Here is a 25,095-nt window from a genome sequence, read left to right on the forward strand (position 1 = left end):
TTTAGTTATTGCCTGTATAAATTTGTTATACTAAAAACATTAATATTTTGTTTATATAAATAAGTAAAATGGTATAAAACTAAAATATAAATTAAAATTGTAAAAATAAACGAGCAAACCAGAGCTTTTAACAAGTTGAGCTCAAGCTCAAACTCAACTTTTAATTGCCATTGAAATAAACAAGTTGAGTCCAAACCCATCCTATATCAACTCGTTTATACCCGTAAATCAAACTAAAGGGATTATGTGAGTAATAAACCAAACACTGTGTTATATTAATAAAAATGTAATCAAACCTATACTTATAAGGAATCTAGAGTAATAAACCAAACAGCATGTCGTATTAATAAAACCAGCTCCGTCCTTGAATAACTAGTATTAAATACATTCAAAGTCGTCGTCTTCACCGTTGAAAAATTATAAATTTCTCATTAAACAAATTTGGTATTCTAGATGATTTCCATGGTAATTAGACCAATCAAAATTGGTCATGAACATGTTCATTTTTTATGGACAAAACCTAGTTTATAATAATATATCATGGCATAGTTATTTATAATAAAAAAATTATTTATGAGGTCAATATTATATTAATATTATTACTAATTATTAGATGCATGTTACCCGTCTCTTCCGACACATTCATTCTACCGATCCCCGAGGAAAATGAATGCTTGTTCACTTGTTGTACCAAAATTTTCTTTTTCTGTTTTTTTTTCCAAAGAATGCAAAATATATAAACAAGAAAAAGGGAAATTGATATTTATAATCAAAATCAAAAGTATACTCATTGGCAAGTAACAATTCATATTAATAATACAACTAATGACTCTTAAAAATTTTTAGTTGTGTTGTCAAAAACAATCTCACTCTACCGAATAAGTAACTTTGTCACCTGTGACTTTCATTTGCGTTGTTTCAAAACAATTTACAATATTTGATTGGGATAAAAATCAGTCAATTGTTCATTGGGAAGCATTGTGTACACGTGTTAGTTTTTTTGTTTAAGTGTGATTTCACTTGAAAACGAAAATGAAAGTTAGAAAAGTCATTGTTTACATTGTCAGTATGAAATATTATCGCTTAATATATTATTGAAATCCAGTTTGCCTAATAAAAGAGAGACATATGAAATTCTTCTTTGAGGTATACCTTTCAATGTTTTTCACGAAGTTTTAGTTAACCGACGGATAAGTAACATAACCGATTGATCGTTTACTGGAAATACATCCAAAAAAAATAACGATGAAAAAATGGCATATAGCATCAATAGGTATTAATAATAAAAATTAACGAAAAAACAAATAAGTGAAAGAAAATATATCACAGAGACACGAAAACATGAAGAAGATAACATGCAAAGTCCACCGTAAGTAAAGACAAAACTAAACACTTAGAAGCATCCATAGTTAAGCTTCACCCCATTGCCAAAAAGGCTTGGGAACTCCTCACACTAATACAAAAATAGTGTAAAAGCGGCGTTGCCCATATTACCCACGTCTTTCACTTTCTTAAGTATTATATTTAATTAGAGAGCCAATCACACTTCTCCCTTATTTTTAATCTTGATGATCCCTTAAAATATTTTTAAAGTTATTTAATCATTACAAGGTGCAACAAATTTATACCATCGTATAATAACCTAAATTGAAATAAACATTTTACTATATTAATACATATCATTTGAAGAAGGAGCATTTACATATTTTCTCTTTCTAAACTTTGAAATTACATATTTCTCCAAACCATGCTTAAAGAGTATTGTACATTATGCATTAAAAATTTGTACTTTGAGAAAATATGTAATTTCAATGGTTTAGAAAGAAGAAATATATAAAAATCCTTTTAATGAAGGTCAACAAAAGTGAGTAATCAAGGTGGGCGTGCCGGAGAGGTTATCGGGCATGACTAGAAATCATGTGGGCTTTGCCCGCGCAGGTTCGAATCCTGCCGCTCACGCTTTTATTTTTTCATCATTTTTCACGTCAACCGTTTCAAAACCCAAAACATTAACATTTTTTATTTTTTTAATCAAACAAACAGATCTCGGCTTTCCGATCGTCTTCACCCACAGCGTTAATTCCTAATTCTCCTGGACTCTTAATCCACCGATCACACTCACTACTGCAATCATCAATTAGGTCAAATTCTATTCAATACTTATGCAGTTATGCTAATTTCTTTTTATTCTTTTGTTTATAAGCTATACGTGCTCGACAATTAATCTCTACTAATTCCGTTCAGTACTGCCACGTGTTCATGAATTACAGAACTAGGTCAATCAATTTAGTGAACATTTATCAGAAGTACATGATTTACGATTTTTTTTTTATTTTAATTTAGTTTTAGAAGAGTTGTGTTATTAGTTATTACAACAGGACTTTGATTTCAGGCTTTGTAATGGCATCATCCAGCAAAACGGAGCATGTGGTGGTAGACGATTTCGAGGAAGAAGAACAGGTACAGTTAGTTACTATCACTACCTTCTCTTGTATAATTGCTACCTAATATATGTTTAATTAAGCTGGAAAATCAAGTAATTGTGCTTTTTTAAAGAAGAATATTGTCCGGTGTCGATACAGGTGTTAACTGTTACTTGATCGTTTATGTTACCGTGCAGTTTGAACATTTTGATGACTATACCCTAGCTTCTTCATGGGAAAGGTGTTAACCGTATTATAAGATCTGTCAAACTATAATGTGTGTTTCTGTGTTGGATCGTTTAAACTAATTTTGCTACGATTGTTATTCGTAGGTTTATTTCTGAAATCGAGGCTGTTTGTCGACAATGGTTAGCAAGCGGTCCCAAAAATTTATTGGTATGCTTCATGTAACGAGAATACCACATACATTATGCTTCTTATATACAATAGAAAGTTTAACTGTTTGTAAATTTTCTTGTGTAGGAAAAGGGGGCTGTTCCGTTAGGGGAGCCGAAGAACTTGTATAAGGTCAAAGCTGAGCTGAAATATGCTATGAAAAACTATTGCATGGAGTACTACTTTGAAATTAGTAATGCTGGTATATATGAAACTCGTCTTCAGGTTTTGGTTTCGGTTTCATTATGCATCTTTTATGTTGCTATTGTTATTAATTGTTGTATTTACTGTTGCGTTATCTTGATCAGGAAAGACTATAGATTGGAATTCCAGTTTACATGATCTGCAATTGTCTTTTGGTGTGAATGAATTCATGGTAATGACAATAGTTCATAATCTTAACATTCATATGTTACTGTTAGGTTAATAAAATATCAAGGTATTAATGTTTCAACTGTAAACAGGTAATTGCACCAATAAGTGCCAATGGTGTTATTCTTGACTCACCAGAGGCTAGCAAACTTCTAAGTGCAGTTGCTATAGCCTTTTCAAATTGTTCAAGGTGGACTGTTACTTATAATAAGTGATTCAATTTCAGAACCAAAAATTTAAGAAATTTTTATCTTAGAATTCTGATTCTATGTACACTTTAGTTTGTGGCCAGCATTTGTTCCAGTGCACGATCCGTCTAGAAAAGCTTACATTGGTATCCAAAATATGGGGACGGTTTTTACTCGAAGATTTGAGGCAGATCTTATTGCTAGTCAGGTTCCAGTAAAACTCATGCATTTAGAGGGATTATATGAGCTCTTTGTTTCTAAGTTTGTAAGTTACATTATCTCCTCATAATATCTTTACAATAAAATACATTATAACTGGATTATTAATGATGCAGGCCTTCTCATCATCCGACCTTTCAACACATTTCATCCAAGTTCGTTTTACTATGAAACTTACATACAAAACTCTTCCTTATGATGATGATAGCGAAGTGGTAAAATCCGAGGTTGAGATTGATGAATCTGGAAATGATAACGGTGTTGATAAACGTAACAAGTTACAATGGGATGATGACTGTCCTTGGAGTGAGTGGTACACTGCTGAAGACCCTTTAAAAGGTACAATGTTGTATAAACATTTGAAAGTAATGTTTGTTAATCCATGTATAGTTAGAAATTGCAATTTTGCAGCTTTTGAACTTATTGTCATGTGGGAAGAGAAAACAGTTGAAAGCTCCATGGAGATGGCTGAGCTGGAAAATGTTTCTATTCATGAAGCTCATAAGTGGTTCATTGTTCCTGAATTCTCTTCTTATCTGTAAGCAATCCTTTTGTTAATTATTTTTCCATCATATTTTGTCCCTATTCTTTAATAAAGTGACAGTTTTTGTGTATAGTATGGGTGATTATGAGGGAAATATGGTTGGATTTGCTTCACAACTTGGACTTTTGATTGATTCATTAGCTATGTCATTAGATGTTCCTTTCATGGAAGATTTTGTGTCGGGTATAATTGTTATCTTTCAAATAGTTTTTGAGTCTTCTATATAGCTGATATTTTTACTGTTATTCTTTACAGTTGAAACATCAGGATCTGATAAATTGAAGTCATCTGCAGTAGTTCCACCACCTACTGTTCTTGATCGTGTGCTCAAAGATTTATGCCATGAAGGTACATTTTCCCCTTTTATTTGACGATGTAAACTTATTACCCACTGCTATTTCTAGGCCTGTAAATGAACCGTATCGTCGGTGAACGGTTTGTTAACTGTTCAGCAGGAACATGAATAAAAAAGTTTCTTTCATCTAGTTAAACGAGCGAACATGAACACATGCATCGTTCATTCATTTATGTTCATGAGCATTTGTTTATTTGAATTTGTTAATGTTCGTTCGCTTAAGTTCGTTAATATATTTGTTTGATTTTTTTTGGCCCATTACAAATTTACAACTTAGTTTAGTTCATTATTATCAAATGCGCTAGGCGCACTCAAGGCATAGGCCTCTCCTGGGCCAGGCGCAAAAAGCGAGGGCCTAAGGAAAAAAAAGCGCGCGTAAATGAAAAATAAAAATATATTATGTATATGAAAAATAATACTATTCTTCGAATTAAATAACCAAAAGCTATTACATAACATTTAATATCATCTAATTAGTACCAAAAGTTCCAAAATAGTCATGATTCAAATGTAATTCCAAAACTTGAATAACAAAATGTATCAATATAATGCCTTTGACCTCTCCTAGACTCTTAAGTTTCAATAGCACTCCTTGCGTTTCTTTTGCTTGGCCTTTATCTTCTCATCTGTTTTGGCATAGACAATGTCGAAGCGCTTGCGAGGGCTTTTAATAACTATGGCTTAGTTTTAGTAACTTTTTAGGCCCAACACATTGTTCTTCACGTCACTTTTAACTGGTTTTAGCTCAATTATGTTCGTTCATCTATGTTCAGTTATGTCTGTTCGCTACGTTCGTGAACAGTTTGTCTACACTGTTAACGAAAGAGCATAGACAAACACAGACATGTTTATTTTCTTAACGAACAAATATGGACAAGAAAACCTTGTTCGTTTAATTTTTTGTGTTCGATCTTCATGAGCATGCTCTGTTCGGTTCGGTTCATTTACAAGCCTAGTTATTTCTTCATGGAATGCACATGTGCTCAAAGTATGCTCCCTTTTTGTATTTCCGTGTGCCACAAGTGATTCCATGTCCCTGATGTTTCCTTTTTTTTTAATTATGAAGTAGGTGGATAGTATTACACATCATCAATTCTTATAAACTGTAAAATAATACTCAATTTTTATAACAGGACCTGAAGTCATTTCTCCTGAAAGCAGACACAAAAGTTCTAAATTTATAAAGGGTGCTCCTTTAGAAACTTTGTTTGCTCAATTTTGCTTACACTCGCTGTGGTTGGGAGACTGCAACATACGCGGTAAAGATGGTCAAATTAAAACTAATTAATCAAAAACAAAATTTATATATATATATTACTAAAATATATTGTTATATGTTTAGCGATTGCGGTACTATGGATAGAATTTATTAGAGAAGTTCGTTGGTGTTGGGAAGAATCACAACCGTTGCCACGAATGCCAGTCAATGGCACAATTGACTTGTCAACTTGTTTGGTTAATCAAAAGTTGCAAATGGTAATACATTAAAAAGTTTCTAAGATAATAAATAGTACATAGTTTTTTTGTTATATGTATCTATATTGCTGTTTCTCAGCTTGCAATTTGTATCGAGAAAAGACGTCAGCAGCTTGACAACTTTCAAGATGCTGTTGATGACAGCTTTAGTGATTCTGGTAGTGTTGAGGCTGAGGTAGGTTGACATTTGTTCTTTTTGTTCATAAGCTAAGATATTAATATTATCATATGCAATATATATTTATATACTAATAATGTTTTATTTAATGAAACTGCAGGCAAGTGATGTGGCTAATGAGGATTCATCTCATACATCAAGGGTCAAGGCAGGTTTAATTAAGGATAGTGACAGGTGAAGTAAGCAAGTGAGAACTTATTGGTTATTAGTTATTGAACACTAACCGGCATGCAAGATGCTAACATAATATTTACTTTTCTTAAAATGAAAAAAATGCCAGATGTTTTTAAATTGTCTTAATTATTATTTTGCAGCACCTCAACTTCCAATAATAATAGTAATACGAGGAGGGGATCAGCAGGTGTGGTGGAATCCATGATGCTTTTGAAATCTCCTGAATATATGCATGCACCATTCACTCAGGTTAATCTGTTTTTACACGTTGACTTTCTCCTTCAAAGTCAATAACATGACATTTTCTTTGTTTTTTTTTCTTTTATTTTGCAGGATCCACCAATTATGACGGAAGATATGCACGAAGAAAGGCTCCATGCAGTTGAAGTCTTGGGTGATTCATTTGTAAGTTTTAACACATCGGGATATAATTATGAAAATATTATCAGTTTCACACCTAAACACCCAGAAAACAACATTTTGTATTCTTTATTTATGAAATAATCATTGGTGAGATGGTTTCTTTTTTGTACACTGAGAATTATTATTTTCTTGTATAAATTGTCAGAATTTCTCTGGCCAATTGGAGAAGGACATCCTATCTTCAGGTAACACACCCAGAGAGATACATATACACACATATATATTATCACTGTCTTACTTTTTGGTATTACTATATGCAATTGAAACCAGATATGTCGGCCTTTAAAGCTGCAAATCCAGACGCTGTATTTGAAGACTTTATCCGATGGCATTCTCCAAAAGACTGGGAGGATGACGCGTCAACGTTGTCTTCTAGAAACAAATGGCCACCTGGTGGACGCCTTTCAGAGAGAATGTCGGAACCAAGTAATTCATGGCGCAAAATATGGAACGATGCGCCTCCTTTACCAGCTTCAGAACAAAAACCACTAATGGATCCAAATAGAGAAGGCGAAAAGGTACATGCATAGTTATATTTAATATTACAATTTGGATTTTTAATATTATAACAATAATCTTACTTTCAAAACCTTTTTCTTCAAAGATACTTCACTATCTGGAAACCGTTCGACCGCATCAACTTCTTGAGCAAATGGTGTGCACTGCTTTTCAAGCATCAGCCGACACGCTTAACCAGACAAACATTGGTGGGTTAAAAAACATGACTACAAAAATTGATCAGTTATATCCAACTATGGCTTCTGCATTGAGGCCGTTGCAAGGTAGGTGTTAGTTTAGTTTATTTTATTTTTTTTCTTTTTATGAACCTTATAAGGATTTCATCTTTGAATTGTAGCAAACAAGTTACCTCGTGATATTGAGATAATCGAGGACTTGAAACGGCTTCGTATTGTATTTGAGCATGTGGAGAAACTAATAACATTAGCAGCTTCTCTACATCGCAAATTCTTGCATGCACCGCGCCTTTCGCAAACTATTTTTAACAATTTTTATAACTTTTATTTACCCAAAATGGGAAAAGGTTCAGTTGGAGGAGATGCAAATAAGGTATGTCAATATTTTTTATTTATTTTTATTTTTTTATTATTATTTTTTTAATGTTAGATTCGAGGGTTTTGCTTTTGTCTAAAAGAAAATTGTATTTTCATTTTCATCCCAAAAGTGAGTTTGTGGCTTTGTGCATGGGTCGGCTTTGAGCTAAAACCAATAATTCGGTTTTTGGGTATTTAAAAACCGTATGGTTTCGGGTTTTTTGGTTTACAAATAGTTCTATTTGGTTTTGGCTTTTTTCGATTTTATGATTTGGGCTTGAAATTTTTGGCCGAAGATGGGTCCAAGAATGAGTATGAACATGAAACTTTGACATTAATTTTTTTTAATTAATGGTTAACTAGGATAGGGCCCGTGTGATACACAGGTGATAAAACAAAATAGAAGGTTGTGAAACTTTACCAATTAAGAAAAAGAGAAGGCTAACATCAATTTATCCTAGTTGAGTTGGTAATTCACAAACATTTTAAAAGCAAGGTAGTGAGTTCGATTCCCACCAGCAACATATTTTTCATTTTATTATTAGTGAAGGGGAAATTGTAAAAATGGAAACGTGTACATTTGGCATCCTATGTGGAGTGTCTAATTGAATGACATGTGGAAAGTTGTGTTGCTTTAATATATAGGTAGAAGGTTGATTGATAATTTATAAATTCATTAACAAAAGTCGGTTTATTAAATTCTTAATAAGTTACTTAAAGTTCAAAAATAACAAAACTTATATTTCATAAATTCAATAACAAAAGTCTTCCTTTTTTTTTTGAGTTTTTACGAGTTCGGTTTTTTATGAGTTCAATTCGTTTTTTTGCAGTATTTAGTACATGCAAAACCGAAACTGAACCAGAAATTCGCTTTTTGGAAACCATAAAACCAAAACGTCGGTTTACGGTTGGGTTTGGTTCAATTTTTACGGTTTTTGGTTTGGCTTTTTTGGTTTTCAATACATGCAAAACTGAAGCCAAACTCCAAATTCCGTTTCTGAGAAAACATAAAATCAAACCATCGCTTTTAGGTTGGGTTCATTTAGTTCGGTTTGGTTTTTACGAATTCGGTTTGGTCTTTCGGTTTTGGTACATGCAAAACCGAAACCAAACTGGAAATTCAGTTTTTGAGAAAACATAAAACCAAAGCGTCAGTTTTGTGTTGGGCTCAGTTAGTTCGGTTTTGTTATGTCGGTTGCAGGTCGGTTATTTCGGTTTCATGCACACCAGCTTTAACTGGACCCAAAAGTTAACACAGGGTATTTGTGGGGCTCACTATCGACTATGAGTCGGGTTTCCGGTTTCATGCACATTGGCTTTATTTGGTCCCACTTGTTAGCAGGGCATTTGTGGGGCCCACTAGTTTTCTCTAAACAAAAGTTTTTTTTTTTAGGAATTAGTGAAGGAGAAGGCAGAAATAAGGGTGAATGAACGAGACGTGGTTACAAGTATGTTTGTTCAACCATCGGCTAACCAGTCGTGGAGGAAGGTGTTAAGCATGGGGAACTTATTAAACGGGCATGAACCGATTCTAAGGGAAATTGTGTTCTCGTTGCGTGATCGGGTGGACAGCAGTTACCATGCTCCTAGGAGTCAGTGGAGTCATGAGCAGGAAATAGAAACTCACAGGATGTACATTTGTGGCACTTCAAATGATTTAAGGGTAGCTTTATCTGTTACCTCTTGTGATTGATAAATATGTATTAGTTTTATCTTGTTTTGAAAAATTATCTAATCTTGGTGCTGATTTGAGTTTAAATTAGTATGATACTTTTTATAGTCTTATTTAACAGGTAATATGTGATACCTAACCTGATTACTCGAAACTTACAAACTTGTATATCCGAACCATACCCGTAAACACAACTTTATTTTTATTTCCTTTTGTTTTTGGGTAATGGTGCGATCTATTATTGACTTTTTTAGTTTTTTTATTTCTAAATCCATAGGTAATAGAGTAATATAAACATTAAAAATACTAAGAAATATATATTATAATCTTAATGGATACTTTTTAACAAACTAAGTATACATAATGGGTATGTGATCAGGTACGAGACTGTTTTACAATAGTCGTTCAAACATAAGCCTGGTAAAGCATGTTGCTTTTTAAGTTTGTATAATATTAATATGGATTAATCATTAATGCTATAAAACTGCTTTTTAATATAAAAGTAAAAGTATTATAATTTATGAACAAATCAGTAAAATCTGATTCTAGATTAATATTGTCGAAACCGATTTAATATCTTTTTTTATTCTTCTAACTTGGTATTCTAAAACATCTATGACAATAAAATAAACATTTATTTGACGTCAACAAAAGGGTGTAGAAATTGGAGTTTGTTGAAAGGTTTCGTTTTCAAGACGCCATGATATCTAAAATAGTTGCCCATCCTTTTCCATTACTACTACTTCATAACTCATCTTGTGCCTAAAAGCCAAAATCGCATTTGAAAACGATCATTAAAAGGTCGACGATAACTTTTACCAGGATGTATGACATCTGAAAATGAGTCGCAATAAAGTGTACATGAGTTAAAAAGGGCCGTAAATGTTTTCGTGCATTGACCATACTTTATTTTATTTTTGTGATTCTAATTTAAGAAATGGGTTAAACAAGTCACTGTAAACACCTAAAACTTGATTAGAAGTTATACTAATATTATATGGTTCCTTAGCATCCTTAATCTAACCATTCAATAATTACCCATTGTCAGTATAAACTAATATGAAGGGTAGATGTTTATCCAGAAAGTCGCAAGCTTTCATAATGTCACAATCAGTAGGAAAGAGACCCGACATCCATTGGCGGATCCAGCATACAAACGGGTGGTTCCCCGGAACCACCCGAGTTTCGAAATAATAGTGTACGGATATATAGAAGACGCGTAGGAACCACCTTATAAATTAAGAGGGAACCACCTAAAAAAAATTCCTGGATCCGCCACTGCCGACATCTATTTGAGTGGTGGGTGGGGGGAAATAATCCACTCCAATAAAACTTCTTCATTTTTTACATTTTTTAAATTCCAATTATTGAGATTTTGTCCCAAATAATAAACAATATCACACACACTTAACATATATTTCATGTCATATATGTATATACATGATATATTATGCAAAAGAATGGTTGATTGTGTTCACATTTATATTTTAGTGTAGTCTTTTGGAAATTGGTCTAGATCGATCAGTCTGGTTAAAACAAAATTTGCCTTGTTGTAGGCTCGGTTATGATATGATGGTCCAAACAGAAACAAATCGTATGGTTTAAGATGTCCATATCGAATTAAAAAGATCGTCAATGATTGCCTCCTCTCTTTGTTGGCCATTAGCTATTGGAATTTGGCCAACCTGTAAACCGTTGAAGCTTCTGATTTAACTGTATGCATGCCTGATTTTCAAAATGTTATATAAGTTATCAAATAGGAAATTATAATTTAAATATAATTATTATTGTGGGGGCGAAATAACTTATTTATAAATATATCTTAATTTAACTTATTTATAAATATATCTTAATTTTAAACATTATCATTTACAAGCTTTATAAAAAGCAACAACAAGAAATGCTAGCATAAGAACTAAAGTTTAAAAGAGTGTTTATTATTAATGACTTTCAATCCTATTTTTGTAATATAATATATTCAAAATATAACAAATATTACTAGTTGATACTTGATACCACAATTTTAAATATGATAATTTAAAAAATATACAAAGCATCCAATAGACATTGGTGAAGTAGTTGGTTTCATTTCCAAGATGGGAATTGATTACCAACCCATAAATTAAAAAATTAAAATGGAAAAAATTCTGAAAAAGAAAAGAAAATCATTGTAGAAAATCATTGCAGCAGAAACAATTCATTCTTTTAGTTACCCCAAAGGAATCTAAATCAAAATGCAACATGAACAAAACACAACCTTTAGTTTCACATGTAGCCCACCTTTTTGTCTAACCGTTACACATCATACATGTATACTAGTATTATTATTACTATGTAATACAATACAATCATATATACATATCACATATGATTGTAGACATGTTTTTTTTATTTCTATAAATTGTTTGATATATGACAAAACTTAATAGTCACCAAGTCTTTTTGTTGGCCAAGAAAATTCATCCAGTCGTACATTCATTGATTCATTCATATTTCTTTTCTATTTACGTCCCATCATCACCATCTCTCTCCACAAAACCACCATTTTCATTCTCACAAATCAATCAAACCCTAAAAGAATTACACATCACCCTATCACCAAAGTACATTCACTATTCATACCCTTTCAATCAATTACAATATTTAAAATTACCATATGGATCCAGCAGCACCATCTGGATCCATGTCAGCAGAACCTCCCGGCGGTGGTGACAGCAGTTCACATGCCTCTGCCTCCACCGTCGGGAGGTTAGCAGCTGTGGTTGTTGCTGCTGTACCACCAGCACAACAGCAGCAGCAACAACCACAACCACCCAGTAGATACGAGTCCCAGAAACGAAGGGACTGGAACACGTTTCTACAATACCTAAGCAACCACAAGCCGCCGCTAACTTTATCTAGGTGTAGCGGCGCGCATGTGATTGAGTTCTTAAAGTACTTAGACCAGTTTGGAAAAACTAAGGTCCATGTGACTGGTTGTGAGTACTTTGGTCAACCTAATCCACCGGCTCCATGTGCTTGTCAACTCAAGCAGGCTTGGGGGAGCCTAGACGCGCTTATCGGGCGGCTTCGAGCCGCCTACCAGGAGAACGGGGGTAAGCCGGAGCTTAATCCGTTTGGAGCAAGAGCTGTGAGGATGTATTTAAGGGAAGTAAGAGAGAGTCAAGCTAAAGCTAGAGGTATTCCGTATGAGAAGAAGAGAAAACGGCGTTAAAGTGTCGGTGGTGGAGCCGGCCGGAAGAGGTACCGTGAGCGGCGTTAAAGTGTCGGTGGATGACGGTGACGGTGGTGGAGCCGGTGAAGCACCGGCAACTTCTACACCTTTAGAAAATGCTGATTAGACCTTAATTATTATTAGTGTTTAATTACAATTAAAATTAAGAGTAATTTTTTATTGTTTTAATATTTTTTAAATTATCTTGTAATTGTAATGAACTTGAAGTGTCATAATTTCACTCCTTACAAAAGTAATTGATTTATTATGTCCCTAGCTAGTTTTTTAAAGATCGAATGTATAAAAAGTGAACGGTATAAATGTTAGCAGGATTATAAATTTACTAAAATTTTGAAAGATTTTTGTATAAAGTAAATAGTTTCATTAGTCATATAATGTTAGTATATAGCGTTTTTGTTGAAAAAATGAATTAACTCAATAAGGAAATTCTTTTGCTGATTTTAAAAGTATTAGTTTATATAAATTTTTTTAACCAAATTATTATTTACAACCATTCTAACAAGGATCGAGCTCCCAACCTTCATTTTGTTTAAAAGTTTATCACTCTTACCATCACGGCACCGCATCAAATAATGGGGGGGGGGGGGGGGGGGTTATCAAGGTGATACATACATTATTTTTTAATGTAGTTGTATTAATGTTATATGTTTATTATTCCTTTTTTAATTTTTTTAATTTGTTATATAACAGATAGATTACCTTTGCTCATTTGTCTCATATATTAGGATATTACTTGTCCTTGTCCGTGAAGATCTTTTTACCTTTTTACAAACATTTTTTGTTTATTGCCACTTATTTTTTTTTATCTAAATTATATTTACAAAAATATACTCTCAACTAAATAAAAAACTTTATAGAAACCTGTTCTTATATGTTTCCTAATTGTTATATTGCATTTCTATAGTTTTGGAACTTATTTTTAATCTATCACAAAAACTTCACAATTATAGTGATAGTCTCACTGGGAAAACATTAATGTTTTCAAGCGACATCACGAAGATACATTAATAAAGGATGCATTCTATAAGTCACATCACAAAAACTCCTATCTTTTCGCGATTTACTCTTTTAATATTTTCATGAATCTTAGACTTATAAGTTGTACAAACAGCTTGTGGAATGGCCACATTTTAGATTTGATCTCAACTTCTATAAATTATGAATTTACTCCAACATTTTAAATCTTTGTGACTCGATTGGTCTTTAATGCTAGCAGACATTGAAAACAAACGTTAAAATGATATAAATTGATTATTTTGTCATTTTTCAATAAAGTAACCCGAAACCTTAAAGAAACTATGGTCCTGAAAACAAGAATACACATTTTCAAAAATTCATTTGGACAATAGGCAATCTTCAATGACAGCCATGATTTGAAGAAGGTGTTGATATTTAAAGAGAGCTCTTTAGATTCATCAAGTAAACTACTAGACTGTAACGAAAATCCAAGAATATTAATGGATGCTATAAGTGTTTTGCGATTGTCAGGGTTAGCTCTTTTTAGTGTTTTTTTTAAGTTATAAGGTAAAATTGTCATTTAAAACTGTTAAAGTTAGTTAATATTATGGACTTATTCGTTACACATTACAAACAACTGACACAAAATTCTAATTTTTCGAAAGAGACAACATTAAGGGACACCTATGATCCTATACCACATGTACCGTCCATTAAAATTTATTACCACTTTTAAATCTTAAACTTCTTATGACTATATTATGTATGAAGAACTTACTCGGTGAAAATAATATGGGACATCGTTTAAAGTGGACGAAATACCAACACATGAACACAAAAGTTTTTTTAGTGGTTCATAACTTCATATGTTATTTAACTAATTCACCTTACATCAAGTCTTCGGCATCTATAATATTTTGCAATATCTTTAAAAAGATAAAACCAACTTTACAACTTTCACTAATTTTGTTAGTGATCTCTATTAACTTTTTCCTAATTAATCATTTCTCATGTCTCTAGTAAGGATCACTGATTCGACTTATGATTGATATCTTCAAGTTGAAAACTTCTTTTGAAAACATTTTCAAACATATTAAGCATTGTTTTAAACCAAAACATGTGACAATTACAATAAAACTATATTAATGTTATAAGACTTGCTTTAGTGATCATTTTTAACTTCATATATTTAACTCATTCTCATTTTGACCCTTTTTATAAACCTTGAACGATTTTACAAAACTTTGTAAATATGTTGGTAATTTTAAGAAATTCAAAGCTCAATTTTAACACATTTTATTGATACTTAATGTGTCTTATATATTGTATGATGTTTAGGCTTTTTGATGATTCGAGATTCCAACTCAGCACATTTTATAGTACTAATTTGCACGCACTTTTCACGGTCAATCTATGATTCTTCTATTACTTAACTTTTGCAAATTCATTCATCTCTTGGCACATTTTTGGCATATACTTTGAACGGTCAATACATGACTCAACCGTAGCATCGACGATGAAGTTTTTGCCCATTTATCGATTGATCTGCTTAAATTAATTTTTCTTCTAGCCATCATTACACATGATTCAAACAAACAGTTATATATTGAGAGACCTTACAAGCCACATTTTGATGTGTTTAACTAGAGACATAATACACTTGACTCTACGGTTATGGTTTCTCCGAAGCAATAGTACAACGATGAATCTTAATCAAAGTACCAACATCATGTTAGATGATCACCATCGATATTTATGAATACCGACAACAATCAAATGTCCGTCGAACAATCCACCCCTAGAATTGATTGCTCCGACTATAAAGTCTCAAAATTAGTTGAGATCTTTATAGGGAATAATATTAGATGTTGTATCTACTTTCACTGTCACGTAGGAGCTAGGGCTATATGTAATAGAATGATCAGTTATAACATCCTCATTTTGGGATTTATGTAAATAAATAATACAAGTTATTTTAGACGGTGTCGTGTTATGTTATTGAATTTGATTAATTAAACAAGAGGAAAAGATTAGGATGGTTATTGGGCTTAAAACAATTATGGGCCTAAAGCCCTTGAGCTTAGCCTATATAAATAATCTAAACCCTAATTAATACATCATTCCATCATTTCTTCACCATTATCTCTCATCAGACACACATATTCACCCTCTGTACACATTTCATCATTTTCATTCATTCAAAGATCTTAGAGATTCATTAAGGTTTCAAGATAATCAAGATCCAAACTAACAAGTCCATAAGGTATGTATGTATTAGATTCATCAATATTCATTTCATCTTCATCTTGTTTCCATTCTTGTTAAGATCTAATAATAAAATGAACGAATCTTGAAAGCTTGGAAACGAAATGAATCAAGTTGAACCGACCATAACGAACTCTAAACGAACCTAGTAAGGAAATGGATCTAGGTTTGAATGGGTTAGCATAACATAATGATATATATATATATTAACGAAATGAATCGAGTCGAATAAGAAAAGAAGGATACAGATCGAGTCCTTATTCAAAAAAATGGATCTGACTGGAATTTGACTCTAGTTGGAGTGGATTGGAATTCGACTCTAGTCGAATGGATTTGACTTCTGCGTGACTCAATTCGAATCCAACGACTCCTATGTGACTCGAATGGATTTGACTTCTGTGTGATTCAATTCGAATCCAACGACTCCTATAAGACTCGAATGGATTTGACTTCTGTGTGACTCAATTCGAATCCAACGGCTCTTATGTGACTCGAATGGATTTAACTTCTGTGTGACTCAATTGCAATCAAACGACTCCTATGTGACTCGAATGGATTTGACTTCTATGTGACTCAATTGGAATCAAATGACTCCTATGTGACTCGAGTGGAACCTAAACGACTCCTATGTAACTCGAGTGGAACCTAAACGACTCCTATGTGACCCGAATGTACCTAAATAAAACTTGAAACTCGATTCAAATATGAGAACTTAACCTGAACCCGAGAACCGACTCGTTTAAGGATCATAACCTACAAACTCGTTAAGAACCCTCTACCTTATAAGCATGTTAAAAAAATCGTTAACTTAAAAAGACCGGTTTGTTAAACTAATAAAGTTCGGTTCGTTAAAGTAATAAAGTTAGGATTCGTTAAGATATAAGTTTGCTAAGAACCGTTAACCCGGAGCGTTAGGGAATCATCAACTTGAAAGTTTGGGTTCGTAACTTATAGAGATCTTAACGAATAAAGATTAATTTCGTAACCGACAAGCTCGGTGTCGGTTTCGTAAATAATAGGTTCGGATTAGTTAACTTAAAAGTTAACTCCGTTAACTCAAGAATATAAAATATCAAAATAGAAAGTTAATACTTGTACGTTAATAAACAGTTAGCCGTGCTCAATTGAAGAAGGGTAATACGCTTAACTCAGAGAGGAACCGACTACAGGTGAGTTCTAGCCCCTTTCTCTGTGACGTTTTTTGGGGCTGTGTGCATACTCCTGTGTGATAGTTTAAATACTTATCCTATGTGATAAGTATAATATACGTGTATGGTTGTGCATCATTGTGTATTATTATATGATGGTTTTGTGAATGAATATGTGTATATAAATATTATATACATGAGACAGGTAAAGTATGCACATATGATAATGAAGTATGAAATGAACGTATGGATAGCTGACAGGACATGTATGGTTGTATGGTTATGCGAAATAAAGGGACCCGACCCTAATAATATCAGAGATAGTAGGGACCCGACCCTAATAATATCGGAGATAGTAGGGACCCGACCCTAATAATATCGGAGATAGTAGGGACTCGACCCTATTAATATCGGAGATAGTAGGGACCCGACCTTAATAATATCGGAGATAGAAGGGACCAGACCCTAATAATATCTGAGATAGAAGAAGCAGGATAGTATACGGTATACCACAGGAAGAGTATGAAAGAAAGTATGTAAATATGTATGCATGTATGAATGAGTAATAGTAAGTAATATACGGAATACGTATCTTCGGACACGTATAAGTATGAATATAAATGTATGTATGTTAATTGATTAACTAGAACTCACTCAGCGTAGCTGACTTTTAGTATGCACGCAGGTGAGTAGGATGAGACAGGTTGCATGAGAGAGACACGTGGCAAATAAAAGAAGACTGGCATCGAAGAAAAGAAGAGTCACGTGTTATTTATATTTAATATTAAGACTTATGAAATTTCAGTTTGAGACAAAGTATTAAAGTTTTGTAAGAATGGTTGACTTTTATTCCGCGAAATGTGTTAATTAACTCTGATTTTCCGAATTATGTGAATGAGTAAATCCAACCGAGCAAAAGTAGGGCACCCGGGATCGGGGCCTTACATCAGTTGGAAGTCTCTTAGTGAAAGTGTCTTCCTTTCGATGATACTCCATCAGAATACATAGCGCAAGTAATAGTTTTACCAGAGGGTTGCTAGCGAATCACCAACGCAGGTTATCTCCTATGTAACTTAGCGGGTGTGGGTAACAGTTTTACCAATGGTCATAGACGGATTGTTGACGAAAATCAATTTTTCTTTAATCTCAGTGAAAAATTTTCCATCATAAAATTGTTGCTAAAGCCTAAAAAGACTGAAAAAACTCCTTAACTAATTCTTTTAATGCTCTTGACTACATATGTTTTTTTTTTCAGGTTTTATATTTTTTTAACATTATAAATTCACACCAAAAGATATATTAGCTTAATATTTTATTTTAGTTTAAACAAATATGTTAAATTTATAATTTATTTGTGATGTAATCAGGGTCTCGCCTAAAGTAATTTGATCTAGGTCAAGCAAGAGGTTTTTCTAGTTGAAGTTTCCTGCTATGTGGGTGTGTCAGACACCCAATTATGATCTCCGAATGAAAGGATGATCAATTTGTGTTAGTGATATTGAGTGTCTGGGCATTTCCTGTTAAAAGAAAAAAAGAAAACAAGGTATACCGGAAATATCGTGTAAGATGTATATTTATAAAAAAAAAAAAAAACATATATTTTTTTTGTTGATACTTATTTTTGTTCATTTATTATATCTAAATAACTTAATTATACAAATCACCTCCTAAAGAATATATGCGTTCATATCTATGATGGTCCCTAAAACTTTGGATGCACCAACTAAACTCAGATTGCATACACACGTGGGGCCACCTTCAAAGCTGTAGTCTCGGTCTCAGTCTCAGGTGTTGCTTTTTTACCTTGGTTGCCAAATCACTATTTATTTAGTTTTTTTTTATAAAAGCATAGATTCAATATCATTTGTTTTTAAATTCTTATTATTGCCTCTAAAACATCTAATTATTTCGTAGATATTTTATTTCGGTCTTTGTGTTTATCAGTCGGCGTGTAAGCTTCTTCGTGATCAATATATCTCTTACTTATTTGGAAATTAATACGCTGTAAACCGGGGTTATACACACCTATATACTTAGGGCTATTCGGAATTGTATGGTTGGATACAAGGGCTATACACCCATGTACTAGGGCTATATGGCCGTATACTAGATCTATATGCCCATATAATAGATGAAATGAATGGTATGGCAAGAAGAAAAGAGTACATAACGTAAATCATCCCTAAAAAGTGGTATTGGTATTATACAACCCATTTATAACACTTTACAATAATTCTAGAATTATACAAATGCTTAATACATGTACATCAGTACATGGATCGACCTAAGTCAAGTAAAAGTAAGGATTTGAAATTCAGATCGGTTGAACTGACATCATCATTGATCGATTGAACTTTTGGAGTGGAACTTGTCGGTTGTAACTTGTAATTGAGGTGGATAGAGGCTTAAAACTTTAAATAATATAGAGCTCAATGGAGGAGTCATATGGAAAGATCGCATTCACAATTTCGAATTACTCTCTTTTCAATTACAGTTTTAAATTCACGTTTCCAAATTAACATCCTATTTTTATTTTATTATAAATTATTATTTTAAATTAACTGTGCGATAATGCTCATATATTATTGGTTATACACCTAAATAACAAAATTCCATGATTTGTAGTGATCTGTTTATTAGAAAACTATTTTGATAAGTCATATCTGATTAAGGAAATAAGGGGCTGTTTGTTTCAATCAGAAATGATCAATTTAGATCTAATTCGTTCTCTTTACCATTCAGCATCAATCAGGAGCTGACTGATTCATAACCAATTTGTCCCACTCAGATGTTTTTCTTTTTAGAACCAATCGGTTTGAGTTGTGACCGCATCAGACTTCCCCATCTTAATGATTCTATTCATATATAAACAAATAATCATCCCTAAGTGTAGATAATATGAAAAAAGACATCTTTGAAGGTGTATTTTTAGTGTATCCTTTACTTCTTGTATTACATTTTGAAATTTGAATATGTTTAATGCATCTTACTTTTTCATTAACACAAGTATTAAAAAAATATATCAAATACGCTTTCTTTTATTGTTGGATCATGACATATTAGCAGTCCTCAATCATGGAAAATCCCCTAGCCTGGCCCCACAATATCTTGGGCCCAATCAGAAAGTCACACATTACAAGAACAACCCATTCAAATTTAAACAAAACATCACCTATTATTTAACACGCCCACGACTTACTTGAAGATTCAAGGTGAACTCCACAAAACAGTAAGCGAAATACTTACAGTTAACTTACTTGAAGATTTGATGGTACATATGTAACAATTGAAACAATAAACGTAACTTTATGAACGGACATGTGCTGTTTCGAGATGAAAACACGTTTAAAGAGAGCGTGCACACAAATTATAAATGAGCGGTTGCCACCTTTTCTTCTGGTTTTATATACAGTAAACTTTCGAGTAATTAGTATTAAAAGATCCCTTTAACTGTTGAGTCTGCTAAACGAAGTACCTTGAGAATACGACAAAGGTACACAACTAATAACATATAAATTAGGCCCATGTAACTTTCTATATGTGTTTCACTAACAACATATAAATTTAGGTACCTTTAACTTTCTATATACGTCTCTTTAAAAAGTGATATATTTGTTGTGGTTTGCTACTGTTCGTATACTCGGGGTTCCTATTGATGTTGCACATTGCTACTGACTAGTTGCTATCGGGTCTGGATTGATGATGGGATATTCATGACGATGGTTCATGTTTTTGCTACCGGTAGGAAATTCTCATTGCTCGGTTCGAACTAATGGGCAAAAACATGAGTTGTTGTTGCTTGGTTTCTCGCTGTTACTACTAATGGATATCAGTGAAAATAGAGAAGTTTGAGCAATTTCCATAAATTTTTAAACTGATTAAATTACTATTAAAGCCATTAAATACAATTTTACTCGCATGTTTAATTCAGTTAAACTTTTGATAAGTTGTGTTAACTCGAGTATAGAACCAATCTTTCTACTTTATTTGAAGATTGCTAAAAAATCTTGAACTTTTGGAGACTTTGTATGCCCTCAAAAGACTCAAAAGCTATGCCCTCCCTCTCTATCTATCTAAGGGATGGAAGGACAAAGTCCTTTCAAAAGTAAGTAAATAGATCTGACACATATAAAATACGGTTAATCCCGCCGTGGACCAAGCTATTATTGCAAAAATAGGTAAATACAACCAACTATCATTGAATGCTCAACTCTTAGCAATATAAACTGCTTCTTGTTGTTATACTATACACTAGGAAGACTTGGAATCCGTTTTAAAAAATCACATCAAGTGACCTTAGCTATTTTGAATCTACCTCTTCTTCATATTTGGTTTATTTCGATTGTAATCTCTTTCGTAATTTACCTTCAAACTATGTTTGTTTTTTCATTTGTTTAAAAAATTGTGACAGATATCTCATAATAAGTTCAAGCCAACCTTTAAGGTTCATTCAAAGCATGTTTGTAATATGCTCGACCTAGCTTGTTGGCCAACAAAATGATCACTCCTCTAATTTAATTGTTGGTATGCTCATGTCATCAATTCATGTGATTCATTTTGTTTACAAACTGGATTTGACGTGAGCTTTGAGATCGGATATTCAAAACTTTAAATTGATCTAGCCTTAAACGTAACATTGCATATATTGGAACTTTTTTACGAGACAAACTCAATATCAAGATTTACTTATCGAGTTTGACTACGTGTTCATGCTTAAACAAGCCTACGTGAGCATATTATTTTTTTAATAATTTGTTATACTAAATATATAAATATTATATATGAAATTATGATTATCATTTTACAACTCATGTACTACATTAGTCATAAATAGGACTGTAAATAAACTGAACATAATTAGATAAAGCCTTATCCATGTTCGTTCGTAAAGCTCTTATCGGGTAAGAGGAAAGTTAACGAACACCTAACCGAATGAAATTTGTTGTTCGAGTTCCTTCACTAAGGGAATGAACTTATTTGTGAACAAATCACGAACACAAATGAACACAAAAAAAAAATGTTTATTTGATTTGACTAACCAAGAATGATCTGTTTTAACATTCATATTCGTACGTTGATTTACATATAAATTAATCACAACATATTCATATATATTTTTGTTTTATAGCTAAATGATTTTGTGACTGGATTAAAATAGTGATTAAAGAATATAAAAAACCTTTAATAAACAAACAAATATAAATAAACGTAAACGAATACATTATCAGAACACGATTAAACAAACCTGACTCTTGTTCGTGTCCGTTCAATTAGTTAATCGAACGAAATTTCTCGTTTATATTCTTTTTTTTCAAACGAACTAATATAAACGAATATAAAGCTCTAGTCATAAACCACTTTAGACTTTGGGGATATTTTAGGGTTTCGGAATCCGACATCGTCTGTCGCTCGTGTATCACCGGACGCTATTCTCTCCGTCGATCAAACCGTCCAAATCTCAGTAAGATTCCATGGCGATCTGTGTTATTTTTTTGCAATAGTTAGCTATTAACGATATCATAACTAAACTGCTGCTTATTATTCAAACAATCACTCTATGCCGCCCAACTGTTCGACGAAATGCCTCGAACAAGTTGAACCTTTTGCTATTGGTTTTAAATTTGACACATACACACACATCCCTAAACTGATGGCCTCTAAGTGTATTTCAACTTATGAACATGAAATCCATGGCTTTTATTTCTTGAAAACAGAAGTTTTTACTAGGGTTTGAAACATGATGATTCTAATCTGGACATGTAAGTTGTGGTAGACATAGTTTGATGGCATGTGTTTATACTAGTAACTTAATATTGGATGTCAAAACCTCAATTGTAACTGTCTTATATCTTCATATTAAGTTATACTGTAACAGATTTGGATGGAGTGTCATCAAAGGCATTATTTGCTTCTGACGATATCGTGTTTTGCTGGTAGAATGATAAGGATAAATGGAAAATATAAGTGAACAACTCAATATATGATATTCTCCTTATATTGCCCGATTGTAGATAATTCAACCAACTACAAGCCCAGTTTAATTTTGCCTCTTTCTGGTAGTATTAGAATCCGTAATCTGAATCATATTGTTAGATGTCATTTCATAGGCAGTTCTGCACTGTATTTTTTTCATTTACATCATTTGGTTTTATGTTTTTCCAATTCTTTTCTGAATTGTTTAAGCATCGGTTGACCTGAACATTACTAGGCCTGTAAATGAGCTAAACGTTCGATGAATCATACATGAACCGTTCTGTGGGAAGTTCATTTATGTTCATTTACTTAATAAATGAGCGAACATGGACAAGTTTTCTTTTTGTTTGTTTAGTTAAATGAACAACATGAGCACAAGCCTCATTCGTTCGTCTATGTTTGTGAACCTTCGTTTATGTTTATATATTTACTTAATTTTTTATGCCCATTATAATTTTGTTGAGTTTATGAAATATATCACTCTTTACAATTAGTCAAATTTTATTAATTTTTAGGCTCAATAGATTGATTTTCACTTTACCTTTAATTGGTGTTTACTCTGTTATTTCCGTTCATCTATGTCTGCAGTCATGTTTGTTTACATACGTGAACTGTTCGTTTTTACGACTAATGAACAAACATGTACAAGAAAACCCCGTGCGTTTAAGTGTTCATGTTCGATTGATAGTTCTGTTAAAGTTAATGAACGAACACGATCAGGCCCTGTCTGTGTACGTTAGGTTTGTTTATAAGCGTAAACATTACATCTAGACCCACTACCATTTTTTCATCCTTCAACTTCTAGTTTTTCAAAATGGTTAAGGTAATATAACTTTTGAAATAAAACAATTTAGAAAAGACTGTTAACATGTCACTTGACCTGTTTGACTTGTTACATTGCTAGCCTGTTTTGAATTTTACCATATAACCCCTTTTTAAAGTCGATCCATTAAACCTGTTTTATAGTTTTACACATTTACCCATTTGACTCGTTTTAAACTTTACCCATTCGACCTGCTTTTGGTAAACAATAAATTAAATATGTTTGACATTTAATATATATTTTTAACTTCAGTATCATGGCTGGTGTTTCTGGAAGTGAACACAAGGACCCGATAAATGAGCAAGAAGTTGCAGCCAAGTATGGCAGCATAAGAACCGAAATGAATCAAATTTACTCCAAAATTACCGAACTGGAGATGGAAGTAAGCGAACACTCATTGGTCATTAACGCCATACAGCCACTCGATCCCACAAGGCGCTGTTACAGAATGATTGGTCGCGTGCTTGTTGAAAGAACAATCAAGGAAGTTTTGCCCGCTGTCCAACAAAATAAGGAGGGAATTGAAGTGGTGATTGCTAGACTTAATGAAGCTTTGGAAAGGAAGAAGAAAGAGTTGGCTGATTTTGAAACTAAGTACAAGATTCGGATTAGGAAAAATGACGGCGAGTCTGTGGATGATAATAGCAAGAAAGAAGGGTCTGCACAGGGTGTTCTTGTTGGTCCCGCTAATGCGTAATGTTTTGTGATTGTTATTTTGATTTTGTGATGGTTATCGTGCATTTTCATAAACGCTGAACAAGATTATGATTTGTAAGATTATTAGTTGGGAGGTTTTCTAGTTGTTGCTGCTTTTGATGTTTTGATTTTGAACTCTTGAGCTAGTTTTGTGATGGTAAGATTTTGTGGCTTATGAACAAAGGGTTGCATTTGATGAAATTTGTGATCTGACCATTAAATATGTTTTTTGAAAACTGGCAAACCAAATCAGCTGGGTTGGATGGTCAACCGGGCAGTGTATTTTTAGCGGGTTGGTGGTTTTGTCAACTGGCTAATGATATTCGGCAGTGTAAAGAAAACGGACAGATAAACATAAACGAACACACATTCACCACTATTCACACATTCATTCACTATTGTTCGTTTATGCCTGTTCATTAAGAGTCTAAACAAGCACAAACATAACAGACAAATTCAAAAGTAGTAAACAATGATACTCAAACTGAAGTCCGAATATCATTAGCCATGAGGTGATTGTCAATAT

General features: G+C 32.9%; 1 protein-coding gene, 1 non-coding gene and 2 pseudogenes across 2 annotated transcripts; all 4 read left to right on the top strand.

The window, feature by feature from the left end:
• Window positions 1-1,877: 1,877 nt before the first annotated feature.
• On the top strand, window positions 1,878-1,959 carry TRNAS-AGA (transfer RNA serine (anticodon AGA)). Its single transcript has one exon. It is a non-coding gene; the product is annotated as a tRNA-Ser (tRNA).
• Window positions 1,960-2,377: 418 nt separating this feature from the next.
• LOC143614464 (uncharacterized) lies at window positions 2,378-9,602 on the top strand. Its single transcript, XM_077087897.1, has 22 exons — window positions 2,378-2,460; window positions 2,621-2,664; window positions 2,756-2,819; window positions 2,907-3,021; window positions 3,128-3,195; window positions 3,284-3,381; window positions 3,473-3,644; window positions 3,715-3,937; window positions 4,010-4,136; window positions 4,216-4,325; window positions 4,398-4,490; window positions 5,631-5,756; window positions 5,840-5,973; window positions 6,053-6,148; window positions 6,252-6,325; window positions 6,466-6,574; window positions 6,659-6,730; window positions 6,894-6,933; window positions 7,019-7,266; window positions 7,353-7,530; window positions 7,605-7,816; window positions 9,194-9,602. The coding sequence occupies exons 1-22, from the start codon at window positions 2,401-2,403 to the stop codon at window positions 9,491-9,493; spliced, it is 2,763 nt and encodes a 920-aa protein (XP_076944012.1). The 5' UTR covers window positions 2,378-2,400; the 3' UTR covers window positions 9,494-9,602.
• A 2,526-nt stretch (window positions 9,603-12,128) lies between these two features.
• Window positions 12,129-12,813, top strand: LOC143614467 (protein LIGHT-DEPENDENT SHORT HYPOCOTYLS 5 pseudogene; annotated as a pseudogene).
• A 9,678-nt stretch (window positions 12,814-22,491) lies between these two features.
• On the top strand, window positions 22,492-24,843 carry LOC143614470 (prefoldin subunit 2 pseudogene; annotated as a pseudogene).
• The last annotated feature ends 252 nt before the right edge of the window (window positions 24,844-25,095 follow it).

The sequence above is a fragment of the Bidens hawaiensis genome, unplaced genomic scaffold (genome assembly GCF_021521415.1).
Source record: "Bidens hawaiensis isolate Kalapana, Puna unplaced genomic scaffold, B.hawaiensis_p1.1 tig00040072_1, whole genome shotgun sequence".
Classification (NCBI taxonomy): domain Eukaryota; kingdom Viridiplantae; phylum Streptophyta; class Magnoliopsida; order Asterales; family Asteraceae; genus Bidens; species Bidens hawaiensis.